General features: G+C 38.2%; 1 protein-coding gene across 1 annotated transcript in view; it reads right to left on the bottom strand.

Moving 5' to 3' along the window:
* Positions 1-18,888, bottom strand: part of igsf11 (immunoglobulin superfamily member 11) — a 180,105-nt gene extending 161,217 nt beyond the window's left edge. The window contains exon 1 of the mRNA XM_060833005.1: positions 18,669-18,888. Within this exon, the coding sequence (XP_060688988.1) occupies positions 18,669-18,759 (91 nt within the window). The 5' untranslated portion in view covers positions 18,760-18,888. The remainder of the gene's footprint in view (positions 1-18,668) is intronic.
* Positions 18,889-19,457: the final 569 nt, after the last annotated feature.

Here is a 19,457-nt window from a genome sequence, read left to right as displayed (position 1 = left end):
TCAGCTTCTTAAGTGACAATATAAAATTTTTGCGTGATCCTGAACGGATTACTTTGTGTTCATTATTTATGTTTGATTTTTTTTAAAAACTGTAAAATCAGGATATTTAATAAGTCAGCATTTACTACTCATCCATATTGACCCATGAGAGAAGGTATAAGTAAGCTGCCTTCTTGAATCACTGTAGTCTACATAGTCTAGATCAGAGGCATTCAACCAGCGTACTGCAGCACATTGGTATGCTGTAACAAGGTGAGAAGTGTGCCAGTTTTCATAGACTTCTAATACAACAGGGGTGCAGAGATTCAGCACCATGCATGTATGAACATTGCCAACCATGTGCATGCACAGGTGGAAGAGAATCTGTTCATTTTGCAACCTGTTTGCACACATCTAGATACAAACACTAGGTGTAAACAGGCACATTGATCATATTTCTGGGATATGAAGAAACCCTGCATTCTCAGTTAAGAGGAGCACATTCAAAAGATCTGAAGTGATTTCCTGCTGGTACAAATTTCCATACCAACACAGGTTATAAAGCAAATATTGTTTATTTTCTTTTAAACCATAGCACTGATCTTGGTCTTCAATTCAAAGAAAAAAACTGATCACTTTCCTGTAAAAAGATGCAATTTCTCCACTAATTCATCAAAATATACGTTAACGCAAAGAAAATATGACAACAGCTAATCGGGTCTATGGATTTTCATGGCCAAGAGATGCTGCTTGTCTCTGTCAGAGTTGCACATAGCTAAAGCAGCATGAAATGGCCAAGGATGATTTTGAGCTGAAACAGCGGCTTTCATGTTCTGCTGCATCTGAAGTTAAACTATGAACCTAACATGAATGGCTGCCTTTACAGCACTATATCCAAGATAATGATGAAGATTTCATAAGACCCTTTGCGTTATGTATAAAATAGACCCTGTGGAACAAAAGCATACGTAGTTGCTTGTTTAGACATAGATGACAGGTAGCCTTGAGGATTACTGATTGAAGCCTCCCCATCAGGCTGGTCCAAAATTTGACATTCATTATGTGATAGAAGGGAAGGATCTGACTACACACTTATCACACACCCACACGACATCAATATCCCCAGGCAATTATAGCTATATGTCATGTTTTGAAGCAGAGTTTTGTGTAGACAGTACAGAATTCCTGTGAATACTCAATCTAAAAGGTGGATAGAAGACCCCTCTGTCTGTCAGCTGGAGAGTGTTGTATAACTGGTGCAGGAATCAATTCTGGTTGAATAAGATGTATTGTGAAGACCCAAGAATAATTGATAAGTAGGTCTGGTGAACATCATGGGATGGCCTAAAGCTGTCCACAGACTGATCATGCAGTCATATGATTTACTGGACTGGAACTGTATATAATCAATTCACAATAAAAATTGCATGTTTCCCTGTGATCAGCGGAGAAGTCCCTTCACTGCCCAGGGTCTCTCCCCCTACTGGTGTAAAACAGTAAACTTACGACTGCTTAAAAAGTAGACTAGGGTATCACACGATTTTACCCAACACCTCTTACCATAGTGTCTCATCCTCAAACAGAAGTTGGTAAATAATATGTGGTACCAAGTTAAGACACCATTTACAAACAAAATTTCCATGAAACATCCATCGAAAATGCATCTGTGCTCAGAGTGGAAGACAATAGATTTGAAACATTAATGCTTTTGATCTTTCTTCAGCTTGCTTTATATGCTATGTTGTAAACCTCTCCACTAAGGCCATAATCATAGTAAATGTACACAGTTAAAAATCGCACATCAGGTTATAGTCCAACAGGTTTATTTGGAAGCACTAGCTTTCAGAGCACTGCTCCTTCATCAGGTATCCTGTGGAGTAGGATCATAACACAGAATTTAAAGCAAAAGTTCAGAGTCATACAACTGAAACAGTGTGTTTACAAACAGTGGGTTTGTCCAATCTATCATTTCAGTTGCATGACACTAATTTTTTGCTCCACAGCTACCTGATGAAGGAGCAGCACTCAGAAAGCTAGTACTTCCAAATTAACCTGTTGGACTATAAATTGGTGTTGTGAGATTTTTAACTTTGTCTACCCAAGTCCAACACCAGCATCTCCATATCATAGTAAATGGAAGTAAATGTGGCATTTTACAAACAATCAAATTCAATAGAAGTGGGTGTACAGTGGTATTGTCAATTTCCTTGGAGTGTGCCTTGATATTGAAAAGATTGGGATACACTGATGCAGGTACATCCACAGTACTACTAGGTAGAGTGTGTTCCAGAATTTTGACTGGGAGAGAAAACTGACAGCCAATTTTCTGGAAACATATGATTTGGAACCGAAGTGATATGTGGAAGAAACCTACTTCAAATGTTCTGAAATAATACATTTACATGAACATTTTGGAATGTATGCAAGGTCACAATTGCACAGGTGCTCCAGCGCAAATACCAGGTTGTGGTAGTGCTTTCGGCACATGCTAATAAGAAGGATAGGCAGTGATTAGCATCAGTGACACAATCACATGAATGTAAAATTTAATGCAATGCCTGACTAGAATTATTTTCTTCAGAAAAATGTGCTGTTTTGGATCTCAAGCACAGATCACAACCCACACTTAACCTTAGTGAAGATACAAATTTTTAATGTTGCAAATTAAATTTTCTTCATAATAATTTTACTAATTTCTAGTAGCTGAATATAAGTGTTTTGGTATGCATAACAAAAATGCTATAAACTGAACTGCATTCTAAGTAGAGAAAATTCACTGTATCGGGACATGAACAAATGATTTAAGTATCTCGCACTGTGGATACTCTAGGATGGTGCGAAGAAAGATCAATCGTAAACTTAATATCTGAGAAGGAGACTGAATATTTCAAAAGCATTTCTCCAGACAGAAATATCCCATTCAGCTCAATACTCAAACAAACTAATACATTCTAAATATAAACAAAATGGTTTCCCCGCTTGGGAATCATATTTCAGATCAAAAGGACAAATGATGTAGCCTTTAGCCCAGCTGTCAGAATGAGTGTTTTACAAATCTATTTTTTAAATCAGTGCCATTCCAGACGGTGCTCCTGCTTAGACAATTGTAACATCTTTAAAGACAGTAGAGGGACTCATGCAACTCAACCATTATTGTAACTATTTCATGATTTTAAATAAAGAAGAGGCCATTCAGTCCTGTGTTAGGACTGGCTCTCTGAAGGAGGTACTATTGCCAGTACCCCACACTCATCACATAGTCATGCATTTTTTTTCCTTGCAGATTGTAATCCAACTCCTGAACTGCCTCAACTGAACCTGCCTGCTCCACAAACAAGGCAACACATTCCAGATCCTAACCACTAACTGTGTGAGAAAGCTTGTCCTTCTGTTGCCACGGCTTCTCAGGTCAATGGTCTTAAATATGTGCCTGCTGGTTCTCAATCCTTCCAACAATGGAAATACACTTTCCCCAAACTATTCGACCCACGTGCCTCATGATTTTGAATATCTTCGCAACATCTCATCTCCGTCTGCTCTTTCCCAGGGATTCAGCTAACAATTTCTAGTATTTGCCAACTATTTCAGTAGGGTAGGTTGGTAATTAAAAAATATACAACATTGATTTCACTACAAAAGTACGCAGAATTTAGAATATATGAACAGTGTATCACTTGATCAAAATCATCCCTCACAATAAGTCAGTTTCTTCCTCCAAGTCTGATCTTGCAATTCTTCAGGGGCAATTCAGAATCGTTGTCACAAACTCAATGACAATCACCAGAACAGCTGAAATGCATGCATTAACAGATTGTGAAATTATAACACATAGATATAGCTAATGGAGCAGGAAAAATCAATGTGATTACACACTTATCAAATTGTTGGGATAGATTTGCTTTATTTTCAGATGACTTGCAAGGTTGAAACTTTTAATTTACAGAAGTTTATGAGGCAAGAAAATAAGCAAGTTAGCAACTGCATCAGAGACCATGTCAATATTGAAGACTAGACTAAACAGGTGGTTTAGGAGGAAGAAAATGAATACTGGAATGCAATGTTGAGACATGGGATGAGCACTTCTGCTCACATGAAGCATTAACACCAAGAACAATCAGCTGTGGTAAATCTGCAGCCATGCTGTAATTTTAGGCAATTCAACATAAAAATTTAACAACTTAATTATTTCTGATCAACCTGGTCAGACATGTTATGATACACCTCTGAGCCAGGTGGGAGTTTCTTGAATGTTTGTGCCAATGGAGGCAGTACCACTGCCTAAGAGTCATAGAACATTACAACACAGTAAGAACCCTTGGGCCATCAATGTTGTGCCAACCTGTGGAACCAATCTGAAACCCTACCTATCTTGCACTATTCAATTTTCATCCATATGTTTATCCAACAAACATTTAAATGCTTGTAAAGTTGGCAAGTCTACTACTTTTGCAGGCAGTGCTAGCCATCTAAGGAAAAAGGCTCTTACCTGTCCACTCTACTTAATCCTTTGAGTATCTTATATGCCTCTATTAAGTCACCTCTCAACCTCCTTCTCTCTAACAAAAACAGCCTTAAGTCCCTCAGCCTTTCCTCATAAGACCTTCCCTCCATACCAGGCAATATCTTGGTAAATCTCCTCTGCATCCATTCCAAAGCTTCCACATCCTTCCGATAATGCGGTCACCAGAACTGTACGCAATACTCCAACTGTAACCACACCAGAGTTTTGTACAACTGCAGCATGACCTCATGGCTACGAAATGCAATTCTTCTACCAATAAAAGCTAACACATCGTATGCCTTCTTAACAACCTATCAAATTGAGTGGCAACTTTCAGGGATCTATGTACATGGACACCAAGATCTCTCTGCTCATCTACACTACCAAAATCTTACTAATAGCCCAGTACTCTGCATTCCTGTTGCTCCTTACACAGTGAATCACCTCTCACTTTTCCGCACTAAACTCCATTTACTACCCCTCAGCCCAGCTCTGCAGCTTATCTATGTCCCTCTGTAATTTGCAACATCCTTCAGCACTGTCCACAACTTCACCGACCTTCATGTCATTCACAAATTTACTAACCCATCCCTCTATGCCCTCATCATGCCCCAAAACAGATCCTTCCAGTACACCACTAGTAATTGAACTCCAGGATGAACATTTCCCATCAACCACTACCCTCCAATTTTTTTCAGCTAGTTAATTTCTGATCCAAACCGCTAACTCACCCTCAATCCCATACTTCCTTATTTTGTGCATTAGCTTACCGTGGGGAACCTCATCAAATGCCTCACTGAAATCCATACACACCAGATCAACCACTTTACTCCCATTCACCTGTTTGGTCACTATTTCAAAGAACTCAATAAAAGGTTTGTGAGGCATGACCTACCCTTCACAAAACCGTGTTGACAATCCCTAATCAACTTATTCCTCTCTAGATGATTACAAATCCTCTCTCTTATAAACTTTTCCAACACTTCACACATAACTGAAGTAAGGCTTACTGGTCTATAACTGCCAGGGCGTCTCCATTCCCCTTCTTGAGCAAGAGGACATTTGCTATCCTCTGGTCTTCTGGCACTATTCCGGTCGACAGTGATGACATAAAGATCAAAGCCAAAGGCTTGGCAATCTCCTCCCTGGCTTCAAAGAGAATCCTCAGATAAATCCCATCCGGCCCAGGGGACTTACTTATTTTCACACAATTGTTGACACTTCGTCCTTGTGAAACTCAAATCGTATCTAGTCTAATAGCCTGTATCTCAGTATTCTCCTCAACAACATAGTATTCACACTAGAAAAAGACAAACGAAAAATATTCATTTAGCACTTCGTCTATCTCCTCAGACTCCACACACAACTTCCCACAACTAGCCCTAGTTGTTCTTTTATTCCTGATATTTGTCAATTTAATGCAAAGATTGTTGCATCATGTTGAATTAGCCATTTCCTCATTATGAAAGTGGAGTGTGTTAATGATCAAGTAATTGAGTGTTACATTGCATTCAGGTGGTGGGCATTAACAGGGGTTTCATTCGTGTTCACGTGTCAAAGGGTCTTGAGGTACAATGGCAGTGTCCCCACCTATGAACCAGGAGGCCCATGTTCAAGGCCCACTGGTTCCAAAGGTCTGAAGAAGGGTCACCGGACTTAAAATGTTCACTCTGCCTCCTCTTCATAAATGTTGCTGGACCTGCTGAGTTTCTCCGACAACTTCTATATTTGTCTCAGATTTCTAGCATACACATTTCTATTTTATTTTAGTTAGGAACACGGTGTTACGTATGTGCGCCAAGGTACCACATTCATAGCTCCACGAGTGTGTGTTGTGGGATAGGTAATAAGAACCAGCTGAAACTAGCCATGCTGCCTGTACAAATATACAAGTACTAACAACAAAACAAAGAACTTGCACCTTTTCAAGCTTAAAGTACTATCAATTCAAAACATCCAGGAACCAAGAAATGAGCAGGGCATGTAGCAGTTTGTATTAGATTCCATTTTTATCTATTATCATCCAATTGGTTATCTACAATAAAACTCAGTATGATTGTGGTAAAGATGTAGAAATGTTGAAGCTGTTATTCATTTTATCTGATCCTGGCAGAGGTTATTTAACACACCTTTAAAAAAAATCACTTTCACAGAACATTAATGCCAAGTTCTAACCGTTTTGTGAACAGTCAAGAAATCTTTGCTTCACCCGAGCCATGCACAGTCCAATCTTTATTTTTGGAAAGGATAATAAAACACTTCAACAAGCATATTCATCAGATTCCACTGATGTAGAAAATTTTCAATGTGACCAAAGAGACAATAACCTTTTGCCTGAACCAAGGAAGATACTTGTCACAAGTATTAAACCATTAGTGTGATAACACTCTAGTCACAGAGGCAGAATATTAGACAGGGAATGTTTGTCTACTAAGTGCAAAGTGGAAACTAATCACCACGAAACCTTTAATATATATCCTCCACAATCAGTTGCTGCACTGATTCGGTGAATTTTTAAAAATTAGTTTAATTAATATCCAGCTCCCCATCCAAACGTTACTGCTTCTGGTTTCATCTTGGAGGCTTGAGAGATGACATGATTTTCTCAGACATGGTTGTCTTCAGTTGTTTTGACAATAGATGACCCGACAGCAAAGAGAACATCACCATCATCTAAAACTCACTGCAATAACAAAGAATTATACTGTAGTTTTCTTGTTATCTTCTTAAAAGCAACTTCTGAGGCAAGCAAAGGTTTGCACTAGAGTTCAATTACTGTCAAATTTTGGATTTATAATACCCAGTGATAAATTTTACAGCACAGTGTTCAATGTAAAATAAAATCCTTCTGACAATAAAACAGCAATCTAAAGAGAAGTTAAAATTTTTAAACTTGTTATCTGCACTTGTTTTTCAAGAACCAGTCAGATGAAGTCGCAACATTAACTCTCCCCACGGATGCTGCCAGACCTGCTGAGTTTCCCCAGCATTGTCTGTGTTTGTTGCTGAGCCAGTGCTTTCTGGCAACTTTTAAAAATAAGGGACAATATTAAACTATTGAATGTCAAAACATGTGGTGTGCCCACTTCAAACCAAATAAATCAATCCACAAAGACTAAATGCCCTTACCACATGTTACAGAATGACAGAGACTGAGGTTTGAGAGGTCATGATAGTATAATGACTTAATACTGTACAGAGGATCAGGAATTGTTCAGCTGAAGAGCTCTAACTGCTGGACTATCCCATTTCTTTTTCACCTTCCATGTCATGAATGTTGTCACCTTCATCATGTTGAAGGTCGTCATCCAATAGTAGCTGAAGATGCCATCCACATTACGAAAAACAACAGTGATACAGCATACGAAAAACAAAATCAGGATCATTGTTCCAGGTTGTTTTGGGGATTGATTCTGCCAAATCTGTGCAGGTAGCAGAGTTGCTACCTGAGGATGCTAACAGTTTGTTCAATGAGGGCTCCATTTGATTTGTGCACCTTGTTATAGCACTTTTCCTGCCAATCATGGGTTTCCAACAGTCATTAGCCAAGTATAGAAGGTAGTCCTTCATTTTGTTACAGCACCAGAAGCTGTCAGCATTATTGTTCATTCAGAAAAAAAATAGTAGAAAGGAGCTCTGGCGTCCTTGTCGCCAAACCCCCAGTCTGTCACTTGTAACATGACTAAAAATGAGGGATGGTTGTTCGGTAGAAATGTCAGTGCAATTGCTAGGAAAGCAGTCAAAGACCTGCGTGACATTGTGCTGGCAGTCATATACTGTTGCAAACTAATGGAGTGATTCATGGAAGCACTGGATTTGTCTGAAGGACCCTGTGAGCCAATGAATGTACAAATCATGAAGACCTGGACTTGACAGAAACCTATAATGTGAGCAAGAGGTTAATCTTACTATTACAATTTTTTTTGTGAGAATAATACTGAGGTTATTTGCTTCATTAAATGGCTTTATTAAATGTTGTAAGACTCATGTTAGCAATATCCCCACTGGTGGTCTGGAACTTTATACTAATGATTTAGTGGTTATTTCTTCTAGTTGTCATCCTGTAACTGGCTAATTTACAGGATAAACTATAACAGAACTTTATTAAAGTACAGAGAAGAAGATTCCGAAATGTGATCAAGGCGTTGCACTTAATCTGCTCATTCTGCTTATAATTATCAGCCATTGTACTGACTGCTTATTGTTAGCGATACTCTCGCCAAATATATATATTTAGCAAGATTTAAAATTTGGACAAAAGACTATTCATTAAAGTGGATGAGATCCTTTTCAATCAGTCAACATACAAATTATTTAAATCAGCTCAAGACATACTCAGTTTATACTGATCCAAACATTCAACTTGGTTTTTGTTTTATTCCACGAGTGGGATAAATAGTTCTGCTAACGCTGCCTCCAAGGGTGACATTTTTTTCATGACATCCTGTGTGCACCCTTGGCTGCACAAACCACAGGTATCACACTTAAAGACAGACAATATTTTCATTCAAAACATTTTCATAGATTCAATGGAATGAGGTTCCTATTATCCTGGGAGAAGCTATATGATTGGATGCCACACTGCAAGTATGCTCACCTGGCAAGATGGTGGCAGGGTAAGACGCTCCAGCTGGAGCTCCTCTGCTCCACCTGTTCTTGTTCTTTTTCTCTCCCCTCTCTTTTTCCACCTTTTGTGTGTTTTTTTTTCTAATTTCTGACTTGGGCTGACCCAGAGGGGAATGGGGGAGCTGGTGAGCCCAAGCAGCCAGCCCTGCAGTGGAGGCTGGCAAGCTCTGGGGTAGGGATGGAAGGGGTGAGGCCAGAGAAAGCTTACTTTGGAACAGCTGAGAGCTGGTGCAGAGCAGACTTGCGGAATGGGGACAGTTGTTGGACTGGAGTCTGGCACAAGCGGTCAGGCCACATATGCAAGTCCCTGCGCTGAACTACTGCAGTAAATGTTGATTTGCAATTTGTTTATCTGACTATAAAGTCTATCCTTTTAACTATGTCATATTTCTAACTACATTCTGAATCACTGTAAAGGAATGCTACTACATTTCTTTTCAATTCCTCTTTTTGTATCGAAGATCTGGAGCCAGGTACTTTATACCTGAGATGGCGCCATAAGAGGTGACATTGCAAAACCTTTCACTGTACTCTTGTACTTGAATACACTTGATAATAAAGGATATTCTATTCTAAAAATCATTCTTTCAAATATGCAGCTTTAATACTGCATTCAATTCTTGAGATGCAGTACCTCTTTGACATTGTTTGAATCATGAAATTCTGCCAGCTCTATCCATTTAATTCTTCTACCATTTTTAAAAATTTTGAAACATTGTGTGATTGTGTGATTCTGTTCCCATACAAAAGCCCAATTTCAAGGAAAAATGAACCAATAGCACATTTACTTAATTAAAACTGCTTAAGAGAATTGAATAACAGATGACAAAAAACTTCAAGTGCAGCAACTCATAACACCAAACAGAAGGGATAATGGATACAGCAAACAAGCACATTAACTTTCTTTTATCCAGGTTTTTCAAGTTCAGAAAATGTTCTTATTGTTGAGGACTGATTGGCACTTTTACTCTTAATATCTGAAGCCAGGATTAGTAAAGCATCCTGGACAGAATGGACAAACATCTTTTCTGGGTGGTAGAAATCTTGAAATTAAAAAAAAAAGCAAAATTTGGGCTGCCTTAAACCTAATCCTATAGCTTAGTGTTTACAGCTCAAAATTGCCCCCTAGTGTGGCTAGTATTATTTTGGTAATAATAAAACTGAAAATGATATTGAATAAGGGAAACACAATTATACATGTACCCAGAAATGGGAAATTTCTTTGTTTACTTGAGAAGATACATAATTTGTCTACGTGCCCTTACTACATAACAGGAGTGACTGTTTGGCTTCTTGGCACAATATAAGAGTTGTTTATTTTAAAAGTTCTTTTAAAAAAAATGTTTCTGAGGTGAGAGCGTGACATGTTGTGTTGAATCATTGTTAACTGCACTAGTCACAAGTTAAATATTTTCTTTTGATACTAAAATGCATGGCTCTTTCTCCATTAATAGGAAAGATCCATCTTTGGAATTATTGATTAGCTAAATGCAAAACAAAGTCTTGTGCATAAGAAAGAGTTTCCACATTGCACATGCTGCTCCAAGTTCACTCAATAATTCAAACAAAGTACATTCAGAGGACCAAAAATCTCTTTCTACTTCCATTGAATGTTATTCTAAAACAATAATGTGGTTCTTGATAGAATCAGCCCAAGTTTAGTTGGTAGAACTTCCACAAGAGTCACAAGATTGTGGATTTACGTCCCACTCCACAGACCTGGAAATGGACAGACATAATAGGAATGTCAGTAGATCAGTAATTCAGCAGCCTGGGCTCAACTCTGGGGACATGGCTTTAAACGCTACCACAGTAGATGACGGCGTGTGAATGCACTTAAATAAGTCTGCAATTGAAAGCTAATCTGAGTTTTGTACAGTGGCCATTACATTTGTAAAAGCTCATCTGGAGCACTCTTCTTTTTGGGAAAACAAATCTGCTGTCTTTGCTTGGTCTGGCCTACACACAACTCCAGAGCCACAGCAAATGCCCTCTGAAATAGCCTGGCAGGCCAGTTAATTCAAGGACAATTAGGTACAGGCAATAAATGCTAACATCGTATTTATATCAAGAAATAAAAAACTCCTATAGCGCACCTCAACACCCAAGCTGTGTTGCATTGTCATTCTGATGTTAAACCAAGATTCTGTCTGCCTTCTGATGCAGACATAAAATGACACAAAAGCATTATTTCAAAGGAAGAGCAGGCAAGTTCCCCCAAAAACTGATCAATATTCATCGTTCAAACCTATATCACGACAAACTGATACCTGGTCATTACTGTGTTACTTTGCTGTTTGAGAGAACTTGCTGCACTCAAGTTGATTAGTATTTCTGATATTACAACAGCAACTACAGTTCAAACAAACATACTAAATTGGTTTGAAAACACTTTTATGATGTCTCAAAGTGACAAGTTATACTTGATAAATGCAAGTCTCTCTTTGTATTGCTGAAATTTACTGGCCAGCTTTCTTAGTGAAGTAAGAAACTTTCAAATTTAAACATGAATGAATGTTGTGGAACAATTGAGAAAGTTTTTATTAAATACTACAATACATGTGATAACTTCGATGATTCAGCAAAAATGCGTTTCCAATAAATCACAATAGGTGCTGCGATACTTTGAAGCCCTCTGTGTCTTGCTATTTGCTTGGATATGCCTGGCATATCCCTAAATTGTGCCCTTTCCAGTAGAAGATGCTGCAAACGAGTGCTATGAGGATTGCACATAATGTGTATTATTGGGCCTCCAGCTCCTGTATGTAGCACCATTTCTAGCAGCACTTTTAGAACTAACTATTTAGCCCAATTTTTTATTTATGCTATAAAGTGTTTCCATCAGCAAATACTTAGTTGTTTCCAGAGAAGGCAAATGCTTCAAATAAACCTGATCATCCACAAGCTGACTTTGACAGCATCTGAATATAACCAAACATTGACAGCATTTTTAATGCTGTTAATCTAAAAAGTGCAAATCCATTTTTCTTGAGACACAAGTGAATTGTGTCCTGACTTGTTCACCTATGGGCCAAAGTAAGTGCCCATTTATTTGCTAATGCCAAAACAAAGATGAAATCAAGCTCTCACTTTGGATGGGAGATCAACTAACTAGGCACAAATTGGGTGGTTTTGAGCTAGGTACGTTCCTAAAGTTTCTGCTAAAATTTATTTATGTACCAGCACATTCAAACTCTGCCATGAGTGAGCAAAGGCTGCATGACAGAGCATAAACATTCCTGGCAAAAATCTTAATATTATTGTGCTCAAGATTAAAGTGCATATATCAGGTTTGAATCCAAATTACACAAAAGCTGTTCAATTCCTATTCCCTTATAGAAAACTTGCTTCATACACAGACCAATTATGGACTTATTAACTGAATGTTATTAAAAAGCTTCCAATCAAAATAGGTCATTGTGAGCACCCAACACAGAAACAAAATGCCTCAGTGTACTCAAAATAGTTTTCAACTCTACAACTTTGAGTGGACACTTCACTAGTTCGCACTTTACCATCTCTACTCGCATACAAAATGACCTTGCCAGCAAACCCCACCAACGCTGTGATTTTCCAAGCAAAAAAAAAATCTATAAGTGTGACTCCCAGTTGAATAGATAAGTTAATGCAGTTGAATGTTAACCACTGTCTGTTCTGTGCACAGGTGGAATGGGATGCTGGGAACCTGAGAGGGCAAGTGTTTAGAAACGGAAACAAAGTATTAGTGAGGAATGGTCTCAGAGTTGGTGAATGCACTCTTTAAAGTGAGTTACAGTCACATCCGCCGCAATAGCTTGAATATGAATAACCCCTCACACAATCCAATTTCAACGAAATTGGAAGTGAATGTACAAAGATTATTCCTTATAATTTCAAAGAGTTATGGACCAGGGTAGACCCCCTCAAAACATTTCAAGAAAGTAGTTAAATTTTGCTAGTTGTTTTAAGCAGGTGTAACGTGGATAATCCAGGTGGGATGCAGTTAGACAAACCACATTATTTGAAACAGAAACAGAATTTATTTACAAGATTACCGAATTAAACACAAACAAAAGAGAACACAATACCAAATACCTTAACGAAAACCAAACAGATCATCCCAACTTAATGATACGGTTCCAAATACTTGCAACAATCCCCATAAACACCCCATGGCACAATAGGTAAAATCAAACCCAGGTTCTTACAGGACAGATGTCAGAGAGGACCAGCATGGACCTGCTTCTTTGGGTCCAGCAGCTTCAAAAACTGCCCAACTGCCTTCAGTGCATAGTCAGATTGCCAAAAACCAAACCAAACCAGGGAAAAGTTGAGCTGGGAGAATTGGCCACTCCCCTTTCATTGTACAACTTTTTTTTCCAAACTTAAAAGCCTTTTGTCTGAGGCAGTATCTATTAGCTATAATCAAACTGGCCCTAAAACCCTTCAACTTAGAGTTTTCGAAGTTTGTGTCTTTAACGACCTCTCTAAGAAAAAACCAAGGATATCGTAACCTTGTTAAAGGAGCAGCATCATCACAAAATGGAATATGACTGAACACCAACAGCATCAGGATAGGTCAGCTTTTGACTTAATTTGCATTATTCCACAACGGTAAATTAACAAAAATGGTAGAAGTGCACAATTTATTTTTGACAGGGATGCATGAGGTCATAATTGGATGAATTGTCAAGACATCGTAGAGGTGGAGGAAATTGCAGAGATAGGGAGGAGAGATGCAGGGATTTGTGAAAGAAAAGTTTTTAAATTCTCAATGTAGGTCAGCACACACTGGAAGCAATAGTTGCATAGCATTTCAGCACATGTACAGATTAGCCAACAGAACTTTGAAAAGTTTAACATTTTAAAAAGAAAGTGACCATAGCTTTCCACTTGGTTGTCATATTTAACAACCAAATATGTACATGAAATGTAGCACTGTGTGCAAGCAGAGAGATTTCCAAATGATAAATCTAGTAAGTGCAGAATTATTGAAGTAGGACTGGATCATGTTTACTAGTTAGAAAGAATAAGTAGCTTACAGGCTTATACCAGAAATGAGAAAAGCATAACATGAGAACACAACTCGCAGTACAAACTCAACTGCACAAAGTAGAGCAACTTTTCTAGAATTTTGGTCACAAAAGAAGCATGCATTTTATAGTGGTTCAACCTTATTTCACGTATTTCTTAAACAATGTAGTTCCTATAATCACAGCACTAAAGTGCTTAAATAATTTATGTTGAAATCCTTCATTTGTAATAAGGCACAGCTGTTTAACTGGTTAACTGCAAAATTCATAAGTTATAAAGTAGATACCACTGCTGCTTATTTATATGACTCAGTTTCAATACAGACTTAGGGTTCAATTACTATCACTGACCTTTGCCTAACATTTTTATTCTATAAATACAGATAAAAAAGTTATTAATAATTATATAATTTGAAGATGCTTGTGGAAATACTGGAAAGAGTGGGTATTACAATCAGTATACATTTGTAACAGCTATTGCAAAGGCTGAAAATAAAGGACTGAATATGGTTAATCTAATCTTTGCTGAAAAAGAAAAGGATGAAGTTGGGTATTTTAAAAGAAAAGTACTTCTTTTGGACCATCTACTCCAAAAGAAAGATTGGTAGAAGTTTAATTCAGAATAGCCGCAGGAAAACTGGGAAATGACTAAATTATTTATTGTCAGAATATTTAAATAGCATGATAAAAGATGAGTGTTTCTTCAGTGGTGCTTGGACAAAATGATATCTTTCAATACTGAACATTTTTTTGTTAAAATTATGATACAAAGTCTATCTTGATGGGTAGGAGGCGTCCATTTTTCAAACTTCATTGCACACGTTTTGCAAACACAGATTCTTCTGAATTCCAATATCCACTAGATCTATCACATTTGAAAGACATTCCATTTAGCTATTCTCACTAACAAAGTACATAACTTAACATTTCGTTAACCCATCTACATCCACTTACAAACATTTCACATCCCCTTACAAAACTAAGTGAGAAAATAACAAACTATCAGCAACAAATTTGGATTTATTGCACTCAGCCACTTAATTTTAGTAGATTATAAATAGCTGCCAAGCTCTGCACTAGTCAAACCTTGCATGTGAATAATTATATATTTATACCTCTTTGGTTTATTAACCGACTCCAAATCCATACAAATATGTTTAGTATTTCCATAACTCCAAATCTAATATAACTCTAAAAATCTATGTAGACTTTATCAACTGGCTTTCCTTTAGCTAAAATGTGGGTTACACCTTCAATATTTGAATAGATCTGTCAAATATGATTTCCTGTTCATAAATCCATGCAGGTTGTGTCAAATTGGAATTTGTCAAGTGCCCAATTAATAAAACTTTAAAATCATAGGTTAGAAATCAAATCCAAGAAATTTATTAGCTTTTAGCAAGTTAATTTCTGCAGTGTACTCACTTAATACAAAATATCAAGTAGCCACTATGGAGGAACCAAATGGTCTGTGGATATTTCCCCAACATTACTTCAATTTTTTGTGAATACAATCACAACATTTAACATCTCTGCCATGTCCCTATTTCTCAATTAATATTACCTGAAGAACCCATGTTTATCAATCTCATTTATTTCATATACTTGTCAAAAGCATTAAAACATTTTTAAGCCTTGTGTTAATGTATCATATTCTACCTTCTCTTCCTCCACTAATTTCTTAAAATCAGCCATTGCTGATTTTTAAGAGGCTTCCAGTCCTTAGGTTTACTATTTATTCTTTCAACCCTTAAAATCTAAATGCCTCGAGTTAGCCAAGATTGTGCTATTTCTCTAGTGGAGATTTTAATCCCGCCAAAATGTAATGCACATTTAAGAATAAAGAAAAAGTAATTCTTATGATTAAAATATTTTAAAGGTAGATAAATACTGGCAATCAAATTCCCACAATAGCTCAGGAGAAAGTGAGAACTGCAGATGCTGGACATTAGAGTCAAAAATGTGGTGTGAGAAAATCACAGCAGGTCAGACAGCATCTGAGGAGAAGGAGAATCGACGTTTTGGGCGTAATCATGAAGGGCATATGCCTGAAACATCAATTCTCCTGCTCCTCGGATGCTGCCTGACCTGCTGTGATTTTCCAGCACCACCCTCTCGACTCCCGCTATACCTAAGGTATACTCCATATACCTCTATGATGGGCTTTAAATTTGAAACCTCAATTCAGAGCTACCTAATTTCTGTTGAAAGGAACAGAAAACTTGAGCCCTTCCTCAGAAGTTCCATTACTCTAAAGATTACTAACTTACACTGTCTCATTATACTATATTAGTCTAGAAGGATTCTCTGGTCTCGTCAGTTGAGAGGGATCACTGTTCAGAAAAACTGTCTTGAATGCACTGTATGAACTCATCCTCCAAACTACAGTGGCCTATTTGGATGAGCTAGCCTATTAAAGTTTCAGATTTATTGGTGTGGGAGCTAGCTCAGTTGACTGGACAGCTAGTTTGTGATGCAGACTAACATCAACAGCATTAGTTCAATTTCCTTAGCAGCTGATGTTATTAAGAAGACTTTCCTTCTTGACCTCTCCCCTCACCTGAGATCTGATGACCCTCAGGTTAAACCATCACCTGTTGTTTCTCTCTAGTGACAGAACAGCCCCAAGGTCTGGTAAGACGACGGTGACTTTCTGATGATCAATGCTGAAATCTTCCATCCCTTATACCCTTGTTGAATACTCCTGATTGCTAATAGTTCTGAACATTCCTGATGAAGGGCTTTTGCCTGAAACATCGATTTTCACACTTCGTGGATGCTGCTTGACCTGCTGTGTTTTTCCAGCACCACACTCTCAACAACAGTACTGAACAGACTATTCAAGAGCCTGTAAACTATACCCAGTGAGCTGCCAGAGGTAGTGGTGGAGGCTGACACAATTACATCACTTAAAGACATCTGGAATGGATATATAAATAGGAAGGTTTTTTAAGGATTATAGGCTAAATGCTGGCAAATTGGACTAGATTAATTTAGGGTATCTGGTTGGCATGGATAGGTTGGACCGAAGGATCAATTTCCATGCTGTACAGCTCTATGACGGATGTCAACAGCATTGATTCAATTTCCACAGCATCTGATGTTACCATGAAGACTTTCCTTCTTGACCTCTCCCCTCGCCCAAGACCTGGTGACCCCCAGGTTAAACCACCACCTGTTGTCTCTCTTTCATGACAGAGCAGCCGCATGGTATGGTAGGACTACAGTGACTTTATGATATAAGTACTGAAATTTTCCACCCCTATGCCTTGTTGAATACTCCTGATTGATAGTTCTGAAAATACCTGTTAAAATGTCTCCAGTGTGTTCTGCCCTTGGTTTGGGTGGAGATAAGGAACAGATTCCATATTTATCTCCATGTTTTGATTAATTTATTTTTTTCAGAATATTTGAAGGCATTCATTTTACCTTAATAAAAGACCCATCCCCTCCCTGTTTCACAAGCCCTTGGTCACTCATACACTTACCATTATTAAACTCTGTCCATCCTGACAATTTACTTGATTTTACCCAAAATCAATCTGCTGCTCACCAGTCCTGAAATTTTCTAACCGGACTTCTTTGAACATTCAGCAAAATTGTCGAAATAAATAATTTTGTTACTTAAATGAGAACATAATGACAAAATTGTTGCAGTTTTAATTCATCTGCCAAATGCATTTACTTTCACAAACTAAGACAGAAATAACTGACATACCTGTCAATCAAATCCGTGCTGGATAACAAACTTACTGCAAACCAATACAGTAAAAATTAAAATATTCCAGAATATAATTGACAATATGCAATTTTATCAACCTCACAATTTCCTACTACTACACGCTTAAGGATCTTCCAAAGCATGTTTCTCTTTCTCTTCTGACAACTACTTCAAATAAACGCAAACTATAACTTCTGATTCATTCTAAGTTATATCATGATTGACAATTCTGGAAAAAGCCTGGGAAACACGCACTCTCTTCAAATACATCGGATGTTTTACCGCTTCCATCTTAGCAAACATGACCTACATTTGATAACACATTTCATGCAATTTCTGACTGATGCTTAAGAACCATTAGTAACGTTGTTTACATTTATTTCCGGTCACATACATACAAACAATCCCACAAATTGTGAACACGTCTCACATTTATTATTGCATTTTTAAATGGGCAGAGTCAAAAAACTGGCACCACTATTGTAAAAGTGTGATCCTCTACTGACTCGTTCGCTCGCTGCCCAACTTTGTATCAGTTACTGGTACAGATATTAAAAGCAACACTCTCCACTTCTAATGCATTACACTCCACGACAGAGTTCTGTCCATTCACCGCTCGGTGTTCCATTAACAACCGAGTCTCAACCACAAAACGTCAGAAATAAAGAAGAAAATGAAGGAACCTGTTAAGACCTCATTAGTGAAGTATCTTGGTAACTTCCAGCGTCAGTCTTCTCCCAACAACACCGCAAGCCGCTACTCTGTCGCGAAGTATTTATACTTGGGAAACATGTCTTTCTTTTAAACAAAATAACCTTTTAAGTCTTACCTTGGAAACAAATTATCCCAAGGCAAGCAACCCACAGGTTCCAACAACTATGTTTCAGCACCATCTCAGGGCAAGGCGTCGGGAAAGGCATAAGAAGAAAACTAGGTGGAGGGGTGATACCCCGGTCTCCAGGGTTGAAATGTTGCCCTGGCTTTCTCGGAGTTAATTTCAGCAGGTTGGAGCTGTTCCCAGAGAGCAGAGAGGAGCAAGCTTCCCAGCCCGAACCTCACGCAGCCTTTGATTGCCATTGATTGACAGCCGCTCCCAGGAACCCAGCCTCCCATTCTCCAGCGCTGCGCCCTCTGCTGATCTGTCCCTGCTTGGGCCGTTCCAGTCATTCTCTCATTCATTCATGTGAAATTTCCCATCCTCGAAATCACTTCGAAATGCAGTCTGCACTTCAGTACTAGACTACTGCACATCATGGGTACTGAAATATCCCCAGCAGCTGTGTCCATTTTGATCCAGTTGTTACACAAAGAAAATAAGGTAGTCTTGTGGAAGCACTTACCAACAACAGTTTGCATTTAGATGGTGCCTCCAACACAATGAAACATCCCAAGGCTTTTCACATCAGCTTTCTCAAAGCAAGTAAGAAATACCCTATAAGAAGGCATTAAATCAAAAGACCAAAAGGTTGGTCAACAAAAGGTTGAGGGGCTAGAATGAGAGTGAGATAGGGAAGGAATATTTTTGGGCCTGGAGCCTGGGCAACTGAATAATGAGACACCAATAACAGAGTAATTAAAGTGGCAGGTACTCTCAAAGAGGACTTCTCAGGATAGATAT

Source organism: Hemiscyllium ocellatum, chromosome 12 (genome assembly GCF_020745735.1).
Source record: "Hemiscyllium ocellatum isolate sHemOce1 chromosome 12, sHemOce1.pat.X.cur, whole genome shotgun sequence".
NCBI lineage: Eukaryota > Metazoa > Chordata > Chondrichthyes > Orectolobiformes > Hemiscylliidae > Hemiscyllium > Hemiscyllium ocellatum.
Note: the sequence above shows the minus strand (reverse complement) of the source record. Positions and strands in the feature narration are given on the sequence as shown.